The 20,265-nt window shown below is 47.0% G+C and overlaps 2 protein-coding genes across 2 annotated transcripts; both read right to left on the bottom strand.

Annotated features, from left to right (window-relative positions):
* Positions 1-16,046: 16,046 nt before the first annotated feature.
* On the bottom strand, positions 16,047-17,946 carry LOC113149091 (leucine-rich alpha-2-glycoprotein-like). The gene is made up of 2 exons (XM_026340931.1): positions 17,854-17,946; positions 16,047-17,754 (listed from the first exon to the last, which is right to left on the bottom strand). The coding sequence occupies exon 2, from the start codon at positions 17,750-17,752 to the stop codon at positions 16,754-16,756; it is 999 nt and encodes a 332-aa protein (XP_026196716.1). The 5' UTR covers positions 17,753-17,754; positions 17,854-17,946; the 3' UTR covers positions 16,047-16,753.
* Positions 17,947-18,559: 613 nt separating this feature from the next.
* Positions 18,560-19,950, bottom strand: si:dkey-90m5.4 (leucine-rich alpha-2-glycoprotein). Its single transcript, XM_026340930.1, has 2 exons — positions 19,849-19,950; positions 18,560-19,675 (listed from the first exon to the last, which is right to left on the bottom strand). Exon 2 carries the CDS (start codon positions 19,671-19,673, stop codon positions 18,675-18,677), a length of 999 nt encoding a protein of 332 aa, XP_026196715.1. The 5' UTR covers positions 19,674-19,675; positions 19,849-19,950; the 3' UTR covers positions 18,560-18,674.
* Positions 19,951-20,265: the final 315 nt, after the last annotated feature.

Genomic DNA, 20,265 nt, shown 5'->3' with positions numbered 1-20,265 from the left:
CTCTCTATGAGCTCCTTGGCATCTGTGATTTCTTCTGTAACTGACACTCAGTGATTGTGAGGTAATATATCAGATATAAAACAGGAATGTTAAAAGCAACGACTGTGCCAGTGAGTTGCAGCTCTAGATATGATCATGTTGCTGACACCAGGACCTCAGAAGCTTCCTTGGCTGCAGGACACGTCCCTATAATGGGTTTAAATTTTGCATCAGCCGTCACCACTCAGCAACTCCCTGAAGGGTTAGTGGAATAAACTTGACCACCAAGTTATGAGCAAAGGAAAAGAAGCAACAAGCTGGAGGTTAAACGAAAACAGTTCTGGCTGAGCTATGAAACTTCAAAATTAGTTTTTCAGGTTGCAGGCTTAAAAATCTCTGTGGCGAGGAAGAAAAAATAAATAAAAATATCTAAACATAACCTAGAAGGTGTAAGAATATTAATAGGGCTGTATCTGCCTGTCAAACATGTGTCTCAGTACATTACTGCTGTTATTGTGATGGAACATAAAGGGATGATGTTTTTCACACTGTGTCCCATGTTTAAAGAATGAACTTTAAATTGGCCTAATGGGTGCTATTTTTGAAGGTTACATTTTCACAGTTTGAAAGGTCTCAACTCCTACACCATTAGTTTGAGTGACGTGAAACTTGCTGCACGAACAATCCTTAGAAACAACAGTGGCTGGCACAGTAGGGGAGCTATAATTAAAAATTGACATGTTTAATTCAAATGTCACGTCTCAGATGTCACTGGTTTGTGTGGCAGCCCCGGAGCGGTGTCACGGCTGTGTTCCTGCGTTGTCTTAGAGAAATTTTGTGGAATACTGTACGTTTAATGTCTTAAATGTAAAATCATAAAACAGAAGACTAGAATAATTCCCGCTGCTACAGTAATAGAAGCAGGTTGTCTGAAAATAAAATGGTGCAACAGGAGTTGGGTGATTGATAGGTACATGAACGGATTAGGAGGAAATGGTGCACTGGAGACCGCCGAGTACAGGAAAAGGCCCCCCACCCCTCCTTTAAATGACCTCTAGACTGAAACAGACATTTAATAACTACAAATCACATTGTTTTCATTTCTTTTTAGTCCCTGTGCGTCTATTTTTGGTCAGTTTTCTTTTAATGGTTCTGACTCAGGGGCCCTCTACCTCTTAGACACCTGGGTGTGTGCCTGGTTGACCCATTAATCAAGCCATAGACATGTCGGTTTGTTTGAGTTTGTATTGTGGGGTGCATTTTCAATTTACCAGTGACTTTTTTTTTTTATTAAGTCGCACCTTTCACTTTAGTCAAACTTTAGTAAAACTGTATCATAAACAGACTTTCAGGAAGTTGGTTTTAACTATTAATAATATAAAATGCTACAATTGCATATATTTTCCACTCAGATAGTCAATTAATCAGTTTGGTTAAGTTTGCATTTGTACTTTGAGCTGGAACAGTAGTGGTAGACGTTGATTAAAAAGGCGCGTACCACATGATGTATTAAAGGCTCAAATTGCTAAAAGTAAATATGTATCAGTACATTTTAGGTAATGTGTACATGTTGAGGCTACCATGACATGTACTGTACATATCTGTCACACCTCAGTCATAGCAGTGATCAGGTGTGAATGTGCAGGGATCAGTATGCAGATTTAAAAAAATATAATTGTACTTTTCAATCAATAATTGATTCAATCTATTATTTGGCTATACCTCACAATCTTGCACCTGCAAACTTAAGTGCTGCACAGTTTAGGTCACACATAACTTAACCATAACCTTCACCTAAAGGAAATACACATTTTCATTTACTGTAAAGGTTAAAAATGTCATGTACGCACTCATGACATAATCCAATTGTAAGCGTCAGTGTAATCTTCAATAATTTTCTTTTGGACTTGATTGGCTGTGGCATATGTTTGGCCTGATGGGGGAGCTAAAAGTAAAGGTCAAGAATATAAAAGTTGAAATACTGTTATTGCTACATCATATGTCACAGTGAGATGGAGAGAAGAAGGGTGATATCTTACTGCTGCCTTACTGACAAGGTGTCTGCATCAATCCCTGGGACAAGAAGTCGCTTTGTTTGATTAGTGAGAGGGCACAGATTCAGTACTAGCTACCTCTTCAGTAATGTTTTCCACTTAGCTCTAGTCTAAGTTATGTAGCTTGAAAGAAAGATCAAGAAGGAGGTTGGCCAGTACCCTCAAGGCTGTCCACCCACACGTGTCCAACACAGGACTCTGCTATCTCTCCTGGCCAGCAGCACATTCACACATGTCAAAGCCTGAGAGAAAGGCCTTTGTGCACATTGAGAGGTGGAGCCGGAATGTCAAAGATGTGTATTGTGCAACGGAACAATGTTCCTGCAGCAGACCCACATGCAAGTACACAAGCGCCTTCACGTTCAAATTTAGATTTACGAGCACTCTTGCATGCAAACATCGTCCCACCTCTCAACCTTCAGGTTCATACTAATTATTGCATAGACACACACACACACACACACACACACACACACACACACACACACACACACACACACATACACACACCCATATACCCACAGCCATGTGTGATCTACACTAGTGGCCCACAGGCTAATCACCACTTTTTACACCTACATTGTGGATATCTGTGGCATTCAGTGGGTGTTTAAGAAAACAGGTGTTCATGAGCATTTGCACAATGTACTCATTCCAAATAAGCTAAATGTATAAACAAAACAGTCATGATTGTGAGAATTGTACATTTGCTGATGGTTGTTCAACTCATTTTTGATTTAGAAAGCTGAGACAGCGAATTCAAGTGAGGATGGATCCATTGATCCATTTTTAAGACATGGTTCACGGCCATTTTGTTGTTTTGTTAGTGTGACTGTGAATGCAGTTGTTTACATTTATGTGCATGTGCAAAACAGATTCTTCTAAATCCTCAAAACTGGATTACAAACTGTGTGCATGGGTGCTGGGGGAAGGTTATTTAACCCATCAGCTACGATTCAATGGTGTCTCTGTTTTATTTCTGGTGTTTACATTATCTTGCTGAGATTTCATTTCACTGCTAAGCCTCCTGTATGTACAGTTGAGAAGAGAAGAATGACAATGTAAAGACTGAAGCATGCCTTGTTCACCTCAGTACGATACTGCTGTGTGTGCACTTCAATATTCAATTAAATCTTGTGTTTACTCGTGGATCATGCTTGTAGCATGCTGTAAATAATCACAGTTTGACTGTCAGTGTCATGGTTCCAGCCTCGTTGCTGCTGGTGCTTCCCCCCGTGCTTTTATTTTGGCGGTTTCCTGTTTCCCTTTCCCGTTCTGGTCACATGCACTCACCTGATTGGTCACACCTGGCTTTCCCCTGGAGTATAAATACCGGCCTGCTCACCTGTTTCCCCTGCCAGATAGTCTGTTTTCAACGCCTGAACACTATCCAGCAATTATCTTGGACTGACTCTTTTGGATATCTTGGACTCTGCCTGATCTGGACCCCGTCTCTTGCCTGACCCCCTGGTGCTGTGAGTTCTGTCTTTTCCCCCCTGCTCACGGTACCTAACCTGTACCTGGACCTGCCTGATTCCCTTTCCCGGACCTGTCCCCTTTCTACTCTGTCTACCCTGGATTCCCCCTTATTGGACCAGCCTGACCTGACCCTGCTTCCCCTCTGGTTCAGTGAGTTCTCCCTCTGTTCTGTTTCGCTCCCTGGTTGTCCCCTTTCCTGCTCTGTCTGTTTGGACTGCCTTTGTGTATGACCTGGATTGTCTTTCCGTTGTGGATTTTGCCTGCCGGACTTAACTTTGAACTGCCTGCCTGTGTATGACCCGGATTGCCCTCGACCTCCGAGCTAGCTCTGTGGATACTGTTTGGACTATTGTCTCGTTGTGCTTGTGTGACTCTGGTGTCTCTGTCCATGTGCTCTCTGTCAGTCGGCCATTTTGGTTTTGACGTTGTCTTCCATTTTGCCCATGTGCTCTCTGTTGGTCGGCCATCTTGGTCTTGACGTCACTTCCGGTTTTCACCCAGTCCACCATAATCACCCGACGTCATCTCCGTGCATCTAGAGACTGTTTCATCCAATTCATCGATTGACTGTTGTTCTGTCCTTTTAAATAAAAGATTGACTACTTAGTTCTGTCCTGTGTTATCTCTGGCCATGGAGTCCATCCTCCAGCTCATGACAGAACTATCTGGCCACAAAATGGACTCCGTCAGAGACCTGGCCTGGGGGGGACTTACCTACCCGCCCAGCTACCGGGAGGAGTACTCGTACCTGGACGATGATGATTACCTGGATTCTCCATATTACGGTACACGTCTGGCCATTGCCCCGAAACCTGTCAGTTATATTAAATCCAGATACCTGCGGCGTTTCCGCCAGAAGCGGCGGAATCTCCAGGCCACAGCTCCAGCTTCAGTACCTGCCTCCGCAGCTGCGCCAGCCACAGCTCCAGCTTCAGTACCTGCCTCCGCAGCTGCGCCAGCCACAGCTCCAGCTTCAGTACCTGTCGCCGCAGCTGCCTCAGCCTCAGTTCCTGTCGCCGCAGCTGCCTCAGCCTCAGTTCCTGTCGCCGCAGCTGCCTCAGCCTCAGTTCCTGTCGCCGCAGCTGCCTCAGCCTCAGTTCCTGTCGCCGCAGCTGTCTCAGCCTCAGTTCCTGTCGCCGCAGCTGCCTCAGCCTCAGTTCCTGTCGCCGCAGCTGCCTCAGCCTCAGTTCCTGTCGCCGCAGCTGCCTCAGCCTCAGTTCCTGTCGCCGCAGCTGCCTCAGCCTCAGTTCCTGTCGCCGCAGCTGCCTCAGCCTCAGTTCCTGTCGCCGCAGCTGCCTCAGCCTCAGTTCCTGTCGCCGCAGCTGCCTCAGCCTCAGTTCCTGTCGCCGCAGCTGCCTCAGCCTCAGTTCCTGTCGCCGCAGCTGCCTCAGCCTCAGTTCCTGTCGCCGCAGCTGCCTCAGCCTCAGTTCCTGTCGCCGCAAGCTGCCTCAGCCTCAGTTCCTGTCGCCGCAGCTGCCTCAGCCTCAGTTTCCTGTCGCCGCAGCTGCCTCAGCCTCAGTTCCAGTCGCCGCAGCTGCCTCAGCCTCAGTTCCAGTCGCCGCAGCTGCCTCAGCCTCAGTTCCAGTCGCCGCAGCTGCCTCAGCCTCAGTTCCAGTCGCCGCAGCGGCTCCCGCAACAGCTCCAGTTCCGGCCTCCCCCACCGCAGCTGTTCCAGTCACAGTCTCGGTTCCTGTCATCATGGCGGACGTCGCCCCCCGCTCCTGTCATCATGGCGGACGTCGCTCCCGCTCCTGTCATCATGGCGGACGTCGCTCCCGCTCCTTTCATCATGGCGGACGTCGCCCTCCTTCATCATGGCGGACGCGCTCCCGCATCTGTCATCATGGCGGACGTCGCTCCCGCTCCTGTCATCATGGCGGACGTCGCTCCCGCTCCTGTCATCATGGCGGACGTCGCTCCGCTCCTGTCATCATGGCGGACGTCGCTCCCGCTCCTGTCATCATGGCGGACGTCGCTCCCGCTCCTGTCATCATGGCGGACGTCGCTCCCGCTCCTGTCATCATGGCGGACGTCGCTCCCGCTCCTGTCATCATGGCGGACGTCGCTCCCGCTCCTGTCATCATGGCGGACGTCGCTCCGCTCCTGTCATCATGGCGGACGTCGCTCCCGCTCCTGTCATGGCTACTGTGTCTGCTGATCCTGCGGTCTGTGTTGCGGCCACCGCCTTGACACCTGTCCAATCCCCGGGCTTGCCTAGATCAAGAGGATTGACACTGTTCCTCCCGGCTCCTGCTCACGTGCCCCAGCGGCTCCTGCTCCTGCTCACGTCGCCCCAGCGGCTCCTGCTCCTGCTCACGTCGCCCCAGCGGCTCCTGCTCCTGCTCACGTCGCCCCAGCGGCTCCTGCTCCTGCTCACGTCGCCCCAGCGGCTCCTGCTCCTGCTCACGTCGCCCCAGCGGCTCCTGCTCCTGCTCACGTCGCCCCAGCGGCTCCTGCTCCTGCTCACGTCGCCCCAGCGGCTCCTGCTCCTGCTCACGTCGCCCCAGCGGCTCCTGCTCCTGCTCACGTCGCCCCAGCGGCTCCTGCTCCTGCTCACGTCGCCCCAGCGGCTCCTGCTCATCCTGCAGCCTCTGCGGCTCCTGCTCATCCTGCAGCCTCTGCGGCTCCTGCTCATCCTGCAGCCTCTGCGGCTCCTGCTCATCCTGCAGCCTCTGCGGCTCCTGCTCATCCTGCAGCCTCTGCGGCTCCTGCTCATCCTGCAGCCTCTGCGGCTCCTGCTCATCCTGCAGCCTCTGCGGCTCCTGCTCATCCTGCAGCCTCTGCGGCTCCTGCTCATCCTGCAGCAGTTCATGATCTGGTTCTGCTTGCCACGGCTGCTTCTGCTGTCCCAGCTGCCATCATCGCTCCGACAACCGTAGCCACCACAGCTACGGTTCCTGTCACGGCTCCATCTCCTGGGACCGCAGTCGTGCTGGCTCCTGCCCTAGCTCCAGCTGCTGCAGTCATCCCGGCTTCTGGCTCTGTTCCTGTTCGTGCTGTCACCACAGTCGCAGCTACCCTGGTTGCTGCAGTCACGGCTGCCCTGGTCACGGCAACTAATCCAGTCCGGTACCCAGACGCGTCAACACAGAGGTCAGCTTCACCATCTGTCCTTTCTCCAGGCGGGTCGACGCAGAGGTCGTCGTTACCGTCTCACCTGTCTCCGGGCAGCACGACGCAGAGGATGTCGTCGTTGCCGCCTACCCAGCCTGTTCCTGTCACGGATCCGGCTCCTGTTCCTGTCACGGATCCGGCTCCTGTTCCTGTCACGGATCCGGCTCCTGTTCCTGTCACGGATCCGGCTCCTGTTCCTGTCACGGATCCGGCTCCTGTTCCTGTCACGGATCCGGCTTCTGTTCCTGGTCCTTCAGCTGTCGCCGCAGTTGCAGCCACCTTGCTTGCTGCAGTCACTGCTGCTCTGGTGTCAGCTGCTGCTCCGGTCCCTGCAGCCGCCAGGTTCCCAGGCGGGTCGACGCAGAGGTCGTCGTCGCCGTCTCTTCTGTCTCCAGGCGGGTCGACGCAGAGGTTGTCGCCGCCGTCTCCGCAGTCTCCAGGCGGGTCGACGCAGAGGTCGTCGTCGCCGTCTCCTCAGTCTCCAGGCGGGTCGACGCAGAGGTCGTCGTCGCCGTCTCCTCAGTCTCCAGGCGGGTCGACGCAGAGGTCGTCGTCGCCGTCTCCTCAGTCTCCAGGCGGGTCGACGCAGAGGTCGTCGTCGCCGTCTCCTCAGTCTCCAGGCGGGTCGACGCGGAGGTCGTCGTCGCCGTCTCCTCAGTCTCCAGGCAGGTCGACGCAGAGGTCGTCGTCGCCGTCTCTCCTGTCTGTTTTGTCTCCCCAGTCTGTCCTGTCTCCAGGCGGGTCGATGCAGAGGTCGTCGACGCCGTCTCTCCAGCCTGTCCCGTTCATGCCGCCGGAGCATCCGCCCGGCGCCCCTCAGCCAGCTCTCCAGTTCCTGTCGTCGGAGCATCCTCCGGGCGCTCCTCAGCCGGCTCTCCAGGCTTCCGCTCCTCAGCCGGCTCTCCGGGCTTCCGCTCCTCAGCCGGCTCTCCGGGCTTCCGCTCCTCAGCCGGCTCTCCGGGCTTCCGCTCCTCAGCCGGCTCTCCGGGCTTCCGCTCCTCAGCCGGCTCTCCAGGCTTCCGCTCCTCAGCCGGCTCTCCAGGCTTCCGCTCCTCAGCCGGCTCTCCAGGCTTCCGCTCCTCAGCCGGCTCTCCAGGCTTCCGCTCCTCAGCCGGCTCTCCGGGCGCCTCCACCGGGACGTCCGCCCGACGCCCTCCGGTCAGCGGAGCTTCGGTCCTCCAGCCTGGCGCCTCCGGGCCGTCCGCTCGGGGCTCTCCTGTCCCCCAGCCTGGCGCCTCCGGGCCGTCCGCCCGGGGCTCTCCTGGTCTGTTTGCCGCCTCCTGGCCGTCCGCCGGAGGCTCTCCTGGTCTGCTGGCCGCCTCCGGGACGTCCACCCGCCGCCCTTCGGTCAGCGGCTCTCCTGGCGCCTCCTTCGGGACGTCCGCCCGACGCCCTTCGGTCAGCGGCTCTCCTGGCGCCTCCTCCGGGACGTCCGCCCGACGCCCTTCGGTCAGCGGCTCTCCTGCTGCCTCCGGGCCGTCCGCCCGAGGCACTCCTGGTCCGTTTGCCGCCTCCCGGCCGTCCGCCGGAGGCACTCCTGGTCCGTTTGCCGCCTCCTGGCCGTCCGCCGGAGGCACTCCTGGTCTGCTGCGCCCGGTCCCTTCTCCGGGCCTCCCTCCGGCCTGGTCTGGTTTCGGGCCCTCCTCCGGGCCCCCTCCTCCCGCCCGGCCTGGTCTGGTTTCGGGCCCTCCTCCGGGCCCCCTCCTCCCGCCCGGCCTGGTCTGGTTTTTGGCCGTCTGGAATCCGGCCCTTGCGGGGGGGTTCTGTCATGGTTCCAGCCTCGTTGCTGCTGGTGCTTCCCCCCGTGCTTTATTTTGGCGGTTTCCTGTTTCCCTTTCCCGTTCTGGTCACATGCACTCACCTGATTGGTCACACCTGGCTTTCCCCTGGAGTATAAATACCGGCCTGCTCACCTGTTTCCCCTGCCAGATAGTCTGTTTTCAACGCCTGAACACTATCCAGCAATTATCTTGGACTGACTCTTTTGGATATCTTGGACTCTGCCTGATCTGGACCCCGTCTCTTGCCTGACCCCCTGGTGCTGTGAGTTCTGTCTTTTCCCCCCTGCTCACGGTACCTAACCTGTACCTGGACCTGCCTGATTCCCTTTCCCGGACCTGTCCCCTTTCTACTCTGTCTACCCTGGATTCCCCCTTATTGGACCAGCCTGACCTGACCCTGCTTCCCCTCTGGTTCAGTGAGTTCTCCCTCTGTTCTGTTTCGCTCCCTGGTTGTCCCCTTTCCTGCTCTGTCTGTTTGGACTGCCTTTGTGTATGACCTGGATTGTCTTTCCGTTGTGGATTTTGCCTGCCGGACTTAACTTTGAACTGCCTGCCTGTGTATGACCCGGATTGCCCTCGACCTCCGAGCTAGCTCTGTGGATACTGTTTGGACTATTGTCTCGTTGTGCTTGTGTGACTCTGGTGTCTCTGTCCATGTGCTCTCTGTCAGTCGGCCATTTTGGTTTTGACGTTGTCTTCCATTTTGCCCATGTGCTCTCTGTTGGTCGGCCATCTTGGTCTTGACGTCACTTCCGGTTTTCACCCAGTCCACCATAATCACCCGACGTCATCTCCGTGCATCTAGAGACTGTTTCATCCAATTCATCGATTGACTGTTGTTCTGTCCTCTTAAATAAAAGATTGACTACTTAGTTCTGTCCTGTCTGCTCTCTGGCCATGGAGTCCATCCTCCAGCTCATGACAGTCAGCCCGAATCCTCAGATAATCCTAGCTGCTGCACCTCAGTACACTAAAAATATGATGATGATGATAGAGTTCCAGTTCCAGGTACCTGTAGGAATCCCGGTGCCTGTGCTTGTAAATGACTAAAAGACTAAAATATAAGATAGAGATATAGTGGACAGTCCAAATGTGAAGACACCTGATGCCTAGTGTGCTGCAAATAAAATAAGTGAAGGACATAAATAAAAAAAGAAACCAAACAAAGAAAAACAGAACAAAACACCTGAGGCATTTAAAACACATCATGAATAAAACACAGCTCTCAAGACAACACTAAAAGCAGATAATGTCTACCCTCAAACGTTGCAAATGGAATATTTTAATGGATTCACGGCCTGCGCCGAAGATGGTCACTCATTTGAATACGAATGTGCATGCTTAATGCTACAGTTTAACAGCTCTCCCCTCCTAGCTCTATATTTTCTAGAGAGACATTTTCAGCTGCAGGAAAAGGAATAAAGGTAATCTCCCTGATGTCAGATTCTGGAGAAGAGAAAAATCAGTCCCAAGAATGTGCTCCAAATGATTTTTTTTTTCAACAGAAATGTTTAAAACACTGCGTAGGTGCACCCTGGAGCACTTAAATTCAGGCGGAGGGCTGAATAAAATTGCATGACAATAATTACATAGATTAAATGTGACCTTCCACAAAATAGAACAGAACGGGGTGGTGCGCTGAGCCCACTCTCACTCGCATTTGCAAAAACGATTTCCATGTCTTCTTTTCATTGTACTGTATCATTTCTTCCACTTGTTTTATCTTTCAGTATGTCCTCTTCCAAACTCAGCACATCTTCCCATGTGGGGAGATAAGCTGACAGATCAGAAAAAGCTGAGAGAAATTATCGTTCGGAAACTCAACTAACTTGTGCTAAGTCTACTGTGTGCATTGTTTCGAATGCAGTTGAGGCTATAACTATATCAGAATATTCTGAGCTGTCAAAAGATGAATCAATAATAGCAAAAAAGTTTTGCTGAGCAGTGAAGTTGAAGTGCAGCCTTCTGCTGTTTTCTGATTACCTTGGACTCATATTAAAGCATTGACAAACATATCTGCAAATGCAATATGAGAAAAGTGATTCGCCTGGAAAAGACTGAGCCAGTTTCTTTTCTCTCTGATATATGGTCTGACTCAAATGTTTTGCTTCTGCTGAGAGCTGAATGAGGGTTTGGAAAACATTACGTTTCTGCTTGGAGACATCTGCAGGAGAGCACTGAATGATCGTTTAGGGTGCACTGATATTTAGATGAGTGGATAGAGGGGGATGAGTGGACTGCTGAAGTAGTTTATTACCTTTAATCTTTTTGACAAAAATAATGATGCATGCTCAGAGACTCCAGAGTGCAAAATGAAACCGTGATAAATGTGCCAAGTAGGGCTGTGATGGACTTAATAAACTTTAATATTAATCAGCTTCCAAACTATTCACTTGAGAAGAAAAGGAAAACAGAAAATATGTGTTCAGGAGATTCAGTGTGAGCTCAGCCCCTCGAGATTTTGTACAGTGGCTTTTATGTGAAAAAGAGACCATGTGGTTCTGGGACATCTCCGTTTAATGTGGAGTCTCGAGAGGTGACATGACATTAACTCATTAAAAACATCTCTGGCAGCTCCTACACAGTACATTTAATGACTTACCAGCCCTCAACCGATCCTCTGCTCTAAGAACAAATATCTGTATGAAATAACTCACGGGAAGGATCAGTCAGATTTTCTCCTGTAGGAAATATCTATAGCAGGCAGGATCAGTTGTCGTATAACCTGCACTATTGGACTTGGCAATTCAAATCTCACCATGTTAAAGCTTTTGAATATATTAGCTGTGTTCCTTTAATTCACACCATGATGGAGCTCATTCTTATAATAATAATTAATTATTCAATAATACTAATCAAAAGAAAGTGTTTATGCTGTAAGGTTTGACACAATGCTGACCAAAACTTCAGAATTCAGCTCTGTTTATCCCAAAACCAATTGAAACCAACTGACTAATCAGATGCCATCCATTTTTGAGCATTGCAGTTCAAATTTATCACTTATCACTACCTAGATGCAGCTTTTTAAAATAGATATAATCAGAATCCCTGGTGAGAAGACAATATCAGTAAAGTCTGCGTAGAATATGAAACTAGAGCCTGCAGGTGATTAATCTTGCATAGCAAACTAGAAATAGGGAAACAGCTGGTCTGGCTCAATCCCAAACATTTGCACAACTCTGAAGTCACTTTGTATTTGCATTTGTCTATACCGTATATGGAAATGTTAAACGTTTCTGATTTTATGTGTCACACATTGTAATGATTTTGCAGAGAACAGGCAGGCCCCCTGCCCTCAGATAGACACTGTACAGAAATGCTGGCGAGCTGGGAAAACTGTTGCTCATCAAAATGTAATTGCATTGCATTAAATCAGCCGTTGAAGGGATCTATAGTTAATAGTTTCCCACTTCTTCCACTCTTTAACTAAAATAACTGCATCCCTACCTTATGCATGAAGACACAGACGTTTGATTGATCATATTTAACTCTCAGCGAACTATTCCCACGAAAGCAAATATAAAATATGAATGAGATAAATCAATAGATTTTTCCAGTTGTGTGAAGCTGCAGCATTTGCAGGCTTGACTGTGCATATTGACAATAATATGAAATCCCTTCTTTATATTCCAATGATTCAGGCTGACACTGCAGATTACCCCAGTGTAAAGTGAAAAGTCAGTGAGCAAATCTAAATATGTAAATTAAAAGTCATTCTGCACTAAAATATTACATTGTGTAGTTTTAATTATAATTATGTGTTGTACTTGTGTGTATGTACTTTAGGCATTACTTGCTGTGCTGACTCCTTTGATCAGTGTGAAATAACACCCTTCACATTTCTGCCAAGCAAAGTCTTACAGTGAAACTCAGGCTTTGAAAGCCGTGTTCAACGACGGCTTCAAAATAATTTGTTCAAAGTAAAAGCTTGTTGAAGCAGCTCCAGTTTATGTAGAAATCAATGCAGCCTTTGCAGGGGAGTTTTAGTAAATGAATTTAATTAGAAGGTTATAAACAGCAACACATAAAAGAAAGAAACGGCCCTCCTGTGTACCGGCGTCTGTATAAAAAAAGAGTTATGGCTTGGTCTGCACTGGCACAAGTTGTTCTTTTTTTTTTTTCATGTCCTTCACTGAAGGTCCCTGCTTCAAAAATGGCTTACAACAGGCACATTTCCCTGCATCAGCCATATTCTAGTAGCCCTGTGACACTTGAAAAATGCATGAATATCTGGATGGGAAATTGGTCTTGAGAGACCACAGCAGTTGTGATCGATCTGACTTGTTCACTGGTGCACTTGCCGCTGCTGATTATCTCATTTGGAGACAATGATGTTTTATGGAGTGGAACATCCTTGTCCTGCAGTGGATTGCTACAAAGATCACAATTAATTTAGGATGACAGGTCATAAAAACAATATTTAGTGTGGGCACCATCTAAATTTACCTCCTCTGCCACAAAAACCTCACAGGTGTTTTTTTCAGCAATATGACCACTCCGTGCAAAGCTAACTTAAGCTCTTGGTGCAGATGGGTGTATTTTGTTGCCACCAGAAAGAGCCAGGCTACCTGTTTCCAGCTGTTGTCATTGATCCAAGCTAAGCTGAACAGCTGCTGGATGTCGGCACATTTTAAAGGTCACAATCCCAAAACGCCAAAATATAATAGATTGCATATAAAGCCATAGAATAGGTACCCTAAAACCCCCAACCCACCCTAAAACCCCAATTTTTGTGCATTTCTGTGGTTGTGTTCACCTTAAATTAAAGAGGTACAACATGCTAAGCAAACAATTGACTTTAAGCTGTCAATTTGATGCCCCAGACCTTTTTTTAGCTACTTTGTCAGTCTGCCCTCAGAAACATTTGCTCAGATCTGTCCATACCCATCAGTGACACATGATCTTCCCCACTAGCCTTGACCTTGTTTTACATGCTGTGAGTAAATTTCAATGGCTGCAGGCACCTCCGCATGGCTCCAAGCCGACCACGCCAACAACAGGTGAAAGGTCTATTATATGCACTGCATAAAGTGCCACAGGACACATGGAGTCAGTTGATAATCTGTTTGAGCTCTCTGTGAAAATATATCAGTGAGTTGACGTAAAAACTTATGGCAGAGGAGGTGAGGAGTCACGGAGGAGAGTTTGGAGAGCGTGTCCTTGTCTTTTGTGCTTTGAGGTAATTAAAGTCCCTCTGCACCATGTGTCCTTTGTCCCTTGTGTGGGTCAATGTGGGTGATTACAGATGGATTGATGGTGCAGATCAATCTGACAGAGTAAGACGGATATAGGAATAGCAGCGACAATGTCTACTAGAAAGATTTTTCCTTTTAAAGCAGCCTAAAATCAGAACTGCAGAGATCATTGGCATTGCAATGCTCCTGGGAATATTTACATTGTTGGGGTGGAAGTGAAGAAGATTCAAATTTCTCCTTGAATTTCCAGCCTGTCGTTAACAGTTAGGTTAAAAAGGAAACTGATGATATATCTTCTCTCTTGACATCCACCATTACTACAGTCTATATGTCCTTCATACATTTTCCAGGCATTAAGGTGTTCTCTTGATATTTTTGGATTTTCTTTTGGAGTTGAGAAACCATTTGTCTCATTGTTTTGAATTACACCTTCACAACTACATCCAAATCGGTCTACATTTTGATTTATTAACAGAGCTTTTGATGGATAAATGGCTGTTATTTGGCTTTCAAGGATAATGTGTTCTCCTTGTCGTTCCCGTCTGCATGGGAGCCTCCATCAAAACCTTTATTCGCCCATTTGGATTTGTGGCAAAGTGTTAAACGCAATGTCCATCTAGGAAGAGCCTCCTAATGGCACATTTCCCTGGAGAGCACAGGAGGCCATTTACAACCACCAATCATAGAGTAGTGGAAGCTCAGTCCTCTTTGCCAGTAATGAGATAATGCATCAAGGCAACAGCATATTCCTTTCTCCCCGTGTTTATGTTGTCAAGTAGTGCCATCATTTATGAGGATGGAGATGAATAAAATGCACGTAGATTTATGAAGACGTAATGCATGGGATAATGCTATTTTTCAACACTCACTACCGTCACCCCTTTATGGTCAAGTTAATTAAACATGCCTGACGAGGGCTGTAAACAGCAATTCATGCCGGACATGCACAGGTTTGAGGCACAAACAGAATTCTGTCAGTCCTGTGTGAAAGCACCAGAAGGCTGATAAAGGGCTCAGTGGGAGTGTTTGTACTTTGTTAAGTGCTTGCATTGTAATTGCCTCAAGCTCCTGAGGGCAACCGCAGTGTGACTTTTCTCACCCACCTTCAGGTAAGCTTCTAATGAGTCTTTTCTTATTTTAGCCAGAGTTCAAACACACAGAGCAGGCGAAAGGGTCTCCTGCTGTAGTGCCGATGGAGAACAGATGTGTTGACTGATGGATTTGAGTCACTTGTTAGAAGAAAAACTTTTATTGTGAGATTTTCTTTCTTCATGATTAATAGCACTAAAGCTCATTGTCTTACTTTTGACTAAATGGAGTTACAATATCTGAAACTTGATAGTGTGGAGGAGGAAGGAAGCAGTATTCCCCTAATTAATAGCCTAATACCAAGTGCTTATTTTGCAAGTTTTTATGGATCATCATCAATATCTGATGAGATTTGTATTTATTATTTAGGGCAACTGTTACAAAAATGATGGAAGCAGTAAAAAAGAACCCAAATAGCATAGCAGGCCATATAATGAGCTGAAAACCACAAATAGGCTCCACTGAGCTTAGGGCAAATGCAAAGTTGGTTATGTTTTTAAGGGTTCAACACAACAATCTCCACCTTTTACCGAAGATTTAATGCATAATTCATATGTTGCACAATCGTGAGCAGAGTAATTGTATAAATAAAAGTATGTGAGATAAAATTAACAGAATTTAATTATTAAGAAAAACAACCCTCAAATGAAGCTTAAAAGATCATGAATAGAAATCTAGGACTGTCTGGACTTACACTTTCAGACAGCGTTAGCTGATTATGACGAACATGTCAAGTAATTACCCACTATTATGTGCTAACGAGTAGCTTTCAAAGGCGATCATGCCTCCATTGTTGCAATGCCAAGTTAAAAAGGCCAATGTAATTTTTAAGTGCATGAAAACCTTGCCTTTGACCTTTAATATTTCAGTCTCAGTCAGTCATCATTAGTTGGACAGTACAGCAACGTGCCAGAGAGCAATTTCTGTTCCAGGGAAGGAAGCTTCATCTTCATTTATCTAAGGAGCAACCTGCCTCATATTGCACGCTTACAAAAAGCAGGAGATCAAATGTCTTGCCCAAAGAGACTGGGATTCGGTTCATAAACTCACTTCCTCAACCTTTAACCTCCAGGATACAATTCAGGGAGGCAGAATGAAAGACATACATCACACTTCGGATATTTTCCTTCCGCTCTTAGAGGAGCATTTCAGAACTCGGTTTAATTTCCATAAGTAACAGCCTCTAGAGGCAGCAATGTTTTATACTTTATAAGAGTAATAAATTACATTTGAGTGCACTCACTGTGATCAAGGCCCAAGGACAGGGGTGTGTATGCAAAAAAGAACCAACACACAAATACAGCGAAGTGAAAGAGACCTAAAGAAAGAAAAAGAGAGATATTTAAACACATCCCGAAAAGGTCAGCTGCAAGACTCTTGGATTGCACTGCCCACACACTCCTACACGCTCAACATCATTAAAAACAAAAGGCCACGAATGAAACAATGCTGCAATCTGTGATGCAACCAACAACAAGTGAGACTGGTCTGCTGGAGTAAGGACTCACCACAGTTGTCTCAAAACACATCAAGGTAAGAGGGAAGAAGCTTTCATTTCTCACAGCACCACTGAAGTCCATTGTATTGCTTGATTACAGCTTTATGTGCCATACTTGTAAATTTTCAGGACACGATCAAACACGCCAGACAACATAATTCAACGTCTAGTTTGTCTTTTCTTCCAAATTGCACTAATTTACCTTAAAATTATGTGAACAACTACAGTATAATTATAACATGTATTAACACCAACGCTTGCTTTAACACGTCACAGGCTGCGATGTGCAAAGTAAATTAGTTCTGAGCTGTTGGTTGGGCTTGTTGCTTTGAAGATGCATTGAGTATCTCACGCCACCCAGTGGGCTGGTCAGGAGCAAAACTCGTTTTATTTCAGGATTTTATTAATAAAATGCCATTTATTTCAATCCACAAAAAGACATTGCACCCAGTCTATTAACCAAATTCAAAATAAGGATGGTCATATTGTACTTCACATACAAATTTACTAAGATGTTGTGTGTAAATTGATAACCAAACACCAAGTTCTCTTGTAGAAGTTAGTTTAAAGACCCAGCTCTGTGCTAGTTAAAGAAACCACTTGTCGATGTTTGAGAGCTTCAGGCCCTGCACATGTCACTCCCTCTAAAAAGATTACATTTTGAGGATGGACATTGAGCCACCTCCACAAATACTCAATCTTTTCATCACACACCCACGGATTTTGGGTTAAGATGGCTCGAAAAGAGGGCCTGCTCCCATCCAGTAGCCCCGTGGGGAGATGCTGCAGAAGATTCTGATTGAGGAGAACCAGTTTGAGGTGTTGCAGACCCTGCAGGATTGTTGGTGGTATATCTTGGAGCTGGTTCTCTTGCAGGAATATCTGGGATAGTTTCAGGTTGTGGGCGAAAGTCATAGGTTTCAGGTAGATTAATTTGTTGCCTGCAAGGTTCAGTGACTCCAGGTGGAGCAGGTTCTTCAGGGCGTCTGGTTGGAGCTCTTGCAGGTTGTTATGGCTCAAGTCTAGATTCACTAAATTGGGCAGCTTCTGAAGCAGAGCTCCCGGGATGCTGGTTAAACGATTCCCAGACAGGTCCAGCCAGGTGAGGCTGCTGTTGTCAGAAAACCACAGAGCATCCGCTTTTTCTATGAGATTATTCTTCAACACCAGACCACGAATTGAAACGTGGCTGAAGACACTTGGTGGCAGATGACCCAGACGATTACCTGTGAGATCCAACGTATCGAGATGTGGAACGGCACTCAATAGATCCGAGGGAAGGCTGGTCAGGTTGTTATGATACAGCTGGAGGTTGGTTAACAGGGGCACAGCACTCAAATGATTGGCTGTAATACTGCTTAGGTTGGTGGTTTGGATGGATAGTTGAGTGGTGTTGGGAGGCAAACCATCTGGGAAGTGCGTAAGGGAGCCGTGACTGCACTCCACCTCTGCGCCTGAAGGTGGAAAGGAACAGGAGCACATATCTGGGCAGGAATTGGCACCTTTTTGTTGGTAACGGCATTGAGCCAGTGCAGTGAAAGCCAGGATCAGCCACAAGTTCATCTCTAAACCCAGCAAAGAGAAAACATGCAATTCGAGTACAAATAATCAAGTACTTGCAGGTAAACTCACAGAATTTTGAAATCTGAAATGTACAAGCCTACCTCGATGTCACAGTAGAACCTCATCTATTTTGGATGTGGGCTTGTCCTGGATTTATACAGTCAGGTATATTTGTTCCAAGCAATGAGTCAGGACAAGTGTTGCAAGAGGCAAACAAAACCAGGCAAACAAACCAAATCATCAACTGGTGAGTAGATACTTTGTTCTGTACTTTCTAAAAGTAAAGGCATTACCACACATAAATCAATATTTTCTTTTTTCTATTCCTACAAGAATATTTTATGCAGCATCATAGCTTATTTCAAGTGTAATGCGTAGTGTAAAATATTATTTTAATAGTATTTCAATGTTCTCACTTTAGTGTTTAAAGGTAATCCTCTAATCGACATTTTCAATCATATATTGTTAATTTGCCTAGCTTCACCTGCAGGCAACTAAATAGACCTACAAGCACACCTATGGCTCACTAGGCTATCATACAGTATAATGGCTCTACCAGTTTATCTTATTTAGAGAAAAAAACTGAAGCATAAAATTGTGCTGTGTAAACCTCTGGCCTTTCTCAAGTTTTAGACATGTTGCTCTGTGGATATTTCTGTATTTAGACAGAGCGAGGCCAACTGTATCCCCCGTGTTCCATACATAGTGATAACCATCTTCTCATCAAACTCTCAGCCGTAATCATAGTGTGAAACTATTTGTTCTCTCACATCACATATGTGCAAATAAAGAACAATGAAAGGCATCCATTTTTAACCCACATCATGTTTAATTACACACATCTCAAAAGAAAATGTTTCAGTGATTGAAATCTAAGACAGCTCTAAGACAGCTATTTAATATAAGGATAAAATGGAAAATATTAAGACTGAAGGTTTAGTTCACTTTCTGTCAGTGATATTATTGAGCGCCCTGCTAGATGCTGAGGTTGAGCGCATGCGATGGATTCTGGCAGGAAGACTTTCTTCTTGTTCTTCTGCAGCCACCTCCAGAGGTACTCCACCTTCCGGTCACACAGCCAGGGGTTGGAGGTCAGGTCAAGCCCCTGCTCGTCCAGAGAGTTCAGCTGGTCAAGCAAACCTGGAGGAATGTGGCTCAGCTGGTTGTCATCAAGGTTCAGGACTCTGAGCTGACGGAGCTCCTGAAAAAGGTTTTGGGGAAGTTTGTTGAGCTTGTTCGTAGAGAGGAACAGGTGGGTGAGGTTGTGAGTTCTTTGAAGTATAGATTCATCCAGCATGTGTAACTTGTTGTTGTTCAAGTTTAGCCGTTCGAGTTTGGTCTGCGAGTCCAGAGAACCTGCAGAGATCTCCTCCAGGTGGTTTTCGGAAAGGTCAAGATTCTCCAGATGAGGCAGCTTCTGCAGCAAAGCAGTTGGGATCTTTTTCAAACGGTTTCCCGATAAATCCAACCAGGTGAGGCTGCTGTTATCAGTGAGCCACTCAGCGTCTGCCATATCAATTAGATTATTCTTCAGCACCAAGCTGCGGAGCGGGGCATGGCTGAAGACATCTGCAGGCTGGTCAGTCAGCTTGTTTCCTGTGAGATCCAAAGTGATGAGTTTAGGAACACCTCGGAGAAGATGAGAGGAGAGGCTCTGCAACTGGTTGGAGGACAAGTGGAGCTCTCGCAGCAGCGGAGTGGCATCTAGATGCTGCTCAGAGATTGTGGTGATGTTTGTGAACTGGATAGTCAGCATGGTGGTGTCTTCAGGGAGACCATTGGTGGGGTACTCTGTCAGGGGAACCTCACTGCAGACCACCTCAGCTTTTTTGGGGTGACATTTGCAAAGAGTTGGGCAGGAAAGAGTGTCATGCCAGAAATATGCCAAGCAGAGGACGATAAGGGTAAACCGGGCCTTCATTACTAGGACCGAAGAAAGGGAGGACAGAGAATAAAATTTAGTGAACAAGACAACAGAAAACCTTCAATAAATTAAATACTGCACAAATACAACATCTGAGTACAAATAAAACCAGCACACATTTCCAATTCAAGTACATTGTGATCAGTAACACGAGCAAAATAATAAAACTTACTCTTGTCGTCCAGGCCGTTCTTCACACAGACTCAGCACTGCTCACTTGCAAATTCTGGAGTCTTTGGGGGAACAGAATTCCCCCTCTAATCATTACTTACTGAGTAAACATGGAGCTGTCACTACACAGCTATTCATCAAGGTCAGACAGTTGCAACAGACTGAGTGGCTAACCTGCAGGGAAAGTACGAAATCTTGAAACTAAGCTTGTTTAATAAAAAAAATTAACTTTAGGTGCTGCAACTTAAAGTTATGCAGAAAAATGACCTCTACGAGTTTTAAATTATTGAATAGTTTTACATTAAATTCCATTAATGAACAGTTAAAAGTGTATCATACATTTTAATCAGTAAGTAACTACAGTATTACAACAGGAAATGGCAAAAAGAGAGAAAAACAAACTATCCAGCCCCACAAC

The sequence above is a fragment of the Anabas testudineus genome, chromosome 24 (assembly GCF_900324465.2).
Source record: "Anabas testudineus chromosome 24, fAnaTes1.2, whole genome shotgun sequence".
Taxonomy (NCBI): domain Eukaryota; kingdom Metazoa; phylum Chordata; class Actinopteri; order Anabantiformes; family Anabantidae; genus Anabas; species Anabas testudineus.
Note: the sequence above shows the minus strand (reverse complement) of the source record. Positions and strands in the feature narration are given on the sequence as shown.

What these genes read in the sequence shown, in the direction of transcription:
- LOC113149091 (XM_026340931.1), bottom strand. Translation starts at nt 17,752, where the DNA reads ATGAACTTGTGGCTGATCCTGGCTTTCACTGCACTGGCTCAATGCCGT.
- si:dkey-90m5.4 (XM_026340930.1), bottom strand. Translation starts at nt 19,673, where the DNA reads ATGAAGGCCCGGTTTACCCTTATCGTCCTCTGCTTGGCATATTTCTGG.